The sequence below is a fragment of the Micropterus dolomieu genome, linkage group LG19, assembly GCF_021292245.1.
Source record: "Micropterus dolomieu isolate WLL.071019.BEF.003 ecotype Adirondacks linkage group LG19, ASM2129224v1, whole genome shotgun sequence".
Lineage (NCBI taxonomy): Eukaryota > Metazoa > Chordata > Actinopteri > Centrarchiformes > Centrarchidae > Micropterus > Micropterus dolomieu.
In genome coordinates this window covers 16,610,872-16,615,681 of record NC_060168.1, presented here as the reverse complement: position 1 = coordinate 16,615,681, position 4,810 = coordinate 16,610,872, and the positions used below count along the sequence as shown (strand labels likewise).

General features: G+C 42.0%; 3 protein-coding genes across 4 annotated transcripts in view; all 3 read right to left on the bottom strand.

Moving 5' to 3' along the window:
- The window catches only part of LOC123958112 (protocadherin beta-16-like), a 3,290-nt gene extending 1,267 nt beyond the window's left edge, over window positions 1-2,023 (bottom strand). Inside the window, exon 1 of the mRNA XM_046031329.1 lies at window positions 44-2,023. Coding sequence (XP_045887285.1) covers window positions 44-2,023 — 1,980 coding nt within the window. The remainder of the gene's footprint in view (window positions 1-43) is intronic.
- LOC123957473 (protocadherin beta-15-like) overlaps window positions 1-4,810 on the bottom strand; it is a 38,157-nt gene that overhangs the window by 10,309 nt on the left and 23,038 nt on the right. The gene's annotated exons all lie outside the window — the stretch shown is intronic.
- The window catches only part of LOC123958111 (protocadherin beta-8-like), a 9,475-nt gene continuing 7,047 nt past the window's right edge, over window positions 2,383-4,810 (bottom strand). Inside the window, exon 3 of the mRNA XM_046031327.1 lies at window positions 2,383-4,802. Coding sequence (XP_045887283.1) covers window positions 4,297-4,802 — 506 coding nt within the window. The 3' untranslated portion in view covers window positions 2,383-4,296. The remainder of the gene's footprint in view (window positions 4,803-4,810) is intronic.

Below are 4,810 nucleotides of genomic sequence, written 5' to 3'. Positions count from 1 at the left end.
CAGCCAAGTTATCAGAAATAAGTAAATACATGGAGCAGGTGGCAGAGAGAGAGGGCTGTCCGTTATCTTTCACTGCCACAATAAGGTTCTGTTTCATGCTGTCAGACTCAGAAATGTCCCGCTGGGTCCTGATCTCTCCGCTGTGGACACCGATAGTGAAAAGTCCCGGATCGGTGGATTTGACTATATGATAGGACAGCCAGGCGTTCTGTCCGGAGTCCGCGTCCACCGCTATCACTTTGGACACCAGAGAGCCTCCGTGTGCAGCTTTGGGGACCAGCTCGGTCATGAAGGAGTTGCCCTCCGGGGCGGGGTACAGAATCTGAGGAGAGTTGTCATTCACATCCGATATGAAGACACTGACGGTCACGTTGCTGCTGAGCGGAGGAGAACCGTTGTCTCTGGCCATCACGTGGACTTTAAAACTCCTGAACTGTTCATAATCAAACGACCTCACAGCGTGGATCACCCCCGTGTCTCCGTTAACAGACAGATAGGAGGACACCGGGGCACCGTTCACCTCACCGGGTAACAGAGAATAAATCACTGTACCGTTTTGTCTCCAGTCGGGGTCTCGAGCACTAACGGAACATAAAGTGGAGCCAGGTTTGTTATTTTCAGTCACATATGCGCTGTAGGACTGTTCCTCAAACACCGGTGGGTTGTCGTTGATGTCTGCTACAGATAACTCAACAGTTTTAGAGGAGGACAGAGGTGGAGAGCCCTCGTCAGTGGCGGTGATTGTAATGTTGTAATCAGACACTAGTTCGCGGTCCAGTTGTCCTGTGGTCACCAGAGAATAATAGTTTTTAATAGAAGGAACCAACTTAAAGGGGGCGTTTTGCTGAGTGGAGCAGCGGACCTGTCCGTTACTCTCAGAGTCTCTGTCCTGCACGTTAATAATGCCCACCTCTGTACCAGGTGACACGTTCTCAGGTATGGGATAAGACAGTGATTTCAGACTGATAGTTGGTGGGTTGTCATTGACATCCGTTATATCTATAATTACTGTACAATACGAGGTAAGACCTGGTCCGTCTTTTGCTCTTATTCGCAGCTCAATGGAGGTCTCAGTCTCATAATCAATAGAGCCGATTACTCTTATTTGCCCTGTCTTATGATCAAGTGAGAACAAAGAGACGTGGTCATCCGACACATGATCGAAATTGTAAGTAATATCTCCATTGGGCCCCGCGTCTGCATCAGTGGCTCTCACCGTAACAACTAATGTATCCAAGAGAGCGTTTTCAGGCAGAGTGGCTTTATAAACGGCCTGGCTGAACACTGGGGCGTTATCATTAGCATCCAGTACAGTGACGTGAATGATCGCAGTACCTGATCTCTGAGGTGAGCCACCATCTAGAGCTGTAAGCACTAATTTCAGTTCTTTCTCTTGCTCTCGGTCTAATTCCTTTACCAAAACCAATTCGGAGCGTGTACGTCCACTGGCCTCTGTGTCTACATTAATCGTGAAATGCTCATTGTTTTGTAAATTGTAACGCTGTACAGTATTTGTACCGATATCTGCATCATGGGCTTCAGTGAGTAAGAATCTAGCTCCTTTGACTGCGGATTCTGTTATTTCAAATGAAATCAGGTCCTCACTAAACTGCGGGGCGTTGTCGTTCATATCCTGCACATGAATGCTGATACGATGGAGCTCTAAAGGGTTTTCCAAAACAAGCTCCTCTTTAAAAACGCAAGTCACCTTCTTACCACAAAGGGCTTCCCTGTCAATCCTGTCAGTAACAATCAAATCCCCGGTGCTCAGATTAATATCACAATACCGCTTGTCATTCCTGTTTGTGTCAATACGAGCTTTACGCGAGGAAAGTGTGGCAGTCCCGAGGCCGAGATCTTTGGCTATATTTCCAATCACCGACCCGCGTTTCATCTCCTCAGCAGCAGAGTAGCTCACATCTCCATACGCGAAATGCAGGCCGAGGAAAAGGCAAAAAACACAATAGCGATTCATAGAAAATCCTCTGTAGACTGTGTTTCCCATGATGGGCCAGGCGTGCATCATTCCCCAGCCAATTCGTCCAAAGTTATCAAAGAGGGTGGTATTCCTCGCTGTAATTAACTATCCAAATATCATCACAATGTAGGCCTTTCGTATCGTCCTTAGCTGGCAGACACACCGCACCACAATAACGCTTGGCAATGGTGGAAAGAATGGATGAAGCTGCCGACCCGTTCGGGCCTTTGTTGGTGTACAGTGACACCAAGAGTTTCAATCAGTTATAGCACTGCAAACTGAAACAAGTGGACAGCTTCATTGGCTATATCAAAGCAAAACGTAATGTTATTCAGCCGTTATTTGTTTATTATATGGACATTGCCATATAGATGGTACTGCCACAAATGACCATACAACTGTTGTGATTGATTTTCTGAGGCTTCAGTGTTATTTATTGACTACTGAATATCTTTTCTGTACTGCATTCTTCAGAAACTGCCTGTAAAACAAACCAACCATCACTATAATACTGCAAAAGTCACTGTACTCCACTATACACATTGCTATATTTGATTATTTGTTGAAAAAAATGACCAATTCATCACAACTTAGTTCAAAGATTAAATAATGTGTGCACAGGCACTCTGATTAACTGCAAAAAAAAAAAAATGCAACAGAAAACCCCACAACAAACGAAAAATAAACAGAGTAGGATTAAGTAACAATGACACACAATGTACAAAATTTGGTAAGAATCCACAATCTCTTTTGCAGACTTAGGGACCAGCATGACTCAATTTAGAATGACAGGTATGGTCAAAAGAAGTGACAGAAGAGCTAATGTAAGGGAACAATAGAAAGAAAGGCCCAATATTTGTGCAGTGGGAATATTGTTTAAAGTGCTCACATATTCAATATATGAAAGAAAGATAATTGATTAATATTGACGTTTGAATTAAACATACTTTTTAAGACCATCAAAAATCCAACATCAAAATTACAACTAAAACCCTTGTTTAGAATGTAGTGGGTTGAAATGTACTGTCGTAAGGATATACAAATGATTTCGATGACCATGTTATTTAAAAATCTTAAATCACAACAAAAAACATTAGCATACTCAATTTAGGCTTATAAATGTGTATAATCCTATGAAAACTTACATTGTGTTTAGATAGTTGATGAAAATCTCCCAAATAGATAGCATACTGGTGTAAATTCAAAGTTTACAACAAGACTGTACTAAACTAAGACAATGTGACAGTGCTGGCACCATTCAACAACCCACACTTTTCATTTCTAAATAAAAGTCATGCTGTGCCTCACTGAGCACCAAGGCATGAGCTTATTTTATATGACTCAATGTTATTTAGAAACAAAAAAGTAAACTTCCACAAGTGTCTAAACTAAATTGTGATTTCCAACCATTTTTGCCAAGTTTCTGTTGTGATCATGTTTTTTTAAAAGCATTCTGCCGTTTCTTTAAGTTCACCCAATCATCAGATGAGACAATCGGTGAAGGCAAAGCCTTTAAAGCAGGCTATGGTCGTCCTCACCCCCACTTGTTGGAAGCCTGACAATGATACAGACAAAAAAAATACACTGATAGTCGAAAAGCTGGTTAGTCTCATGGTTATGGTTAACTATGTCTGCAGCATAATGATTTATAGTTAAAGTTGAGCACTGGAATAATTAGAAAACATAAATTATGTGTCCTATTGTCAAAAAGAAAGGACTGACTATTCTATTCAGCTATGCTCCTATAGTAAACATTTCATTCTCAGCCAGTATGGACACAAACACAGAGAGCATCACTTGACAGAACAGTGTCCACCACATTCCAAAGCCACTGTGCAAATAACTGTTCTGCTTGCTCAAAATAGCTGTGATGAAGGAAATATTTGCCGGTGAAAAGAAACTGTTGGTATTCCGAAGTTAGCACAATAAGTCAATGAAGAAACAGCCAAGACTTAACACAAGGTGAGCAAATACCACTGATTATGAAGTGTGGTAGCACCATTTCAGTCATCATACACTGAGGTCTGAACTATTATGCAATTTCTGTCTCAAAGATACTATTCAAGTGTTGGGAGTCATCAAATATCAGATTCTACAAGTGAGGGCTTTTGGTTGAAACGGCATAACTAAACTAATGATACGTGTACTACTTTCCTTTGTGCATAAAAACTGTTGCGAACTACAGTACTAAACTGCAAAAATAAAGACACACAATATGTCTCTAAGGATCTCCCATATATATATATAGTGAAGCAAATGACTAAAAAAATAACTTGTTGTAGTGGAGAAATTAAATACAAGGGAAGAAGAGTACGTAATCACGATTTCCAAAAGTATAATATGTTGGAGCCTACCTCGGGACAGTCCTCTGAATGACCAAATACCTCAGCAAAGTCAGTCGGACTTTTCCTCAGAGTCTGGTCAGCAGGCAGTGTGTTGTCATTGTAAGATGACACGAACTTAAAGTCACTGGTCCTAGAACCCGTTGTCAGGTAGGCGTCATAATTGTAAGTGCTGCGTAAAGTTCCTGTGCCGTCAACATCTGCGTAATTAGGAGGGAGATAAGCGCTGGGGATGGCGACTGCTCCATCAAACAACAGTCTGGGCTTTCTCCTGCGACAAAACCTCACACCCAGGATGATGATAATGAAGGTCAGGAAAAAGGTGGACACAGACACCAGCGCGATGATCAGGTATGACGTCAGCTTGGAGTTCTTCTCATCATAAGAAATGTCCTTCAGTTCTGGCACCTCAGCCAAGTTATCAGAAATAAGTAAATACATGGAGCAGGTGGCAGAGAGAGAGGGCTGTCCGTTATCTTTCACTGCCACA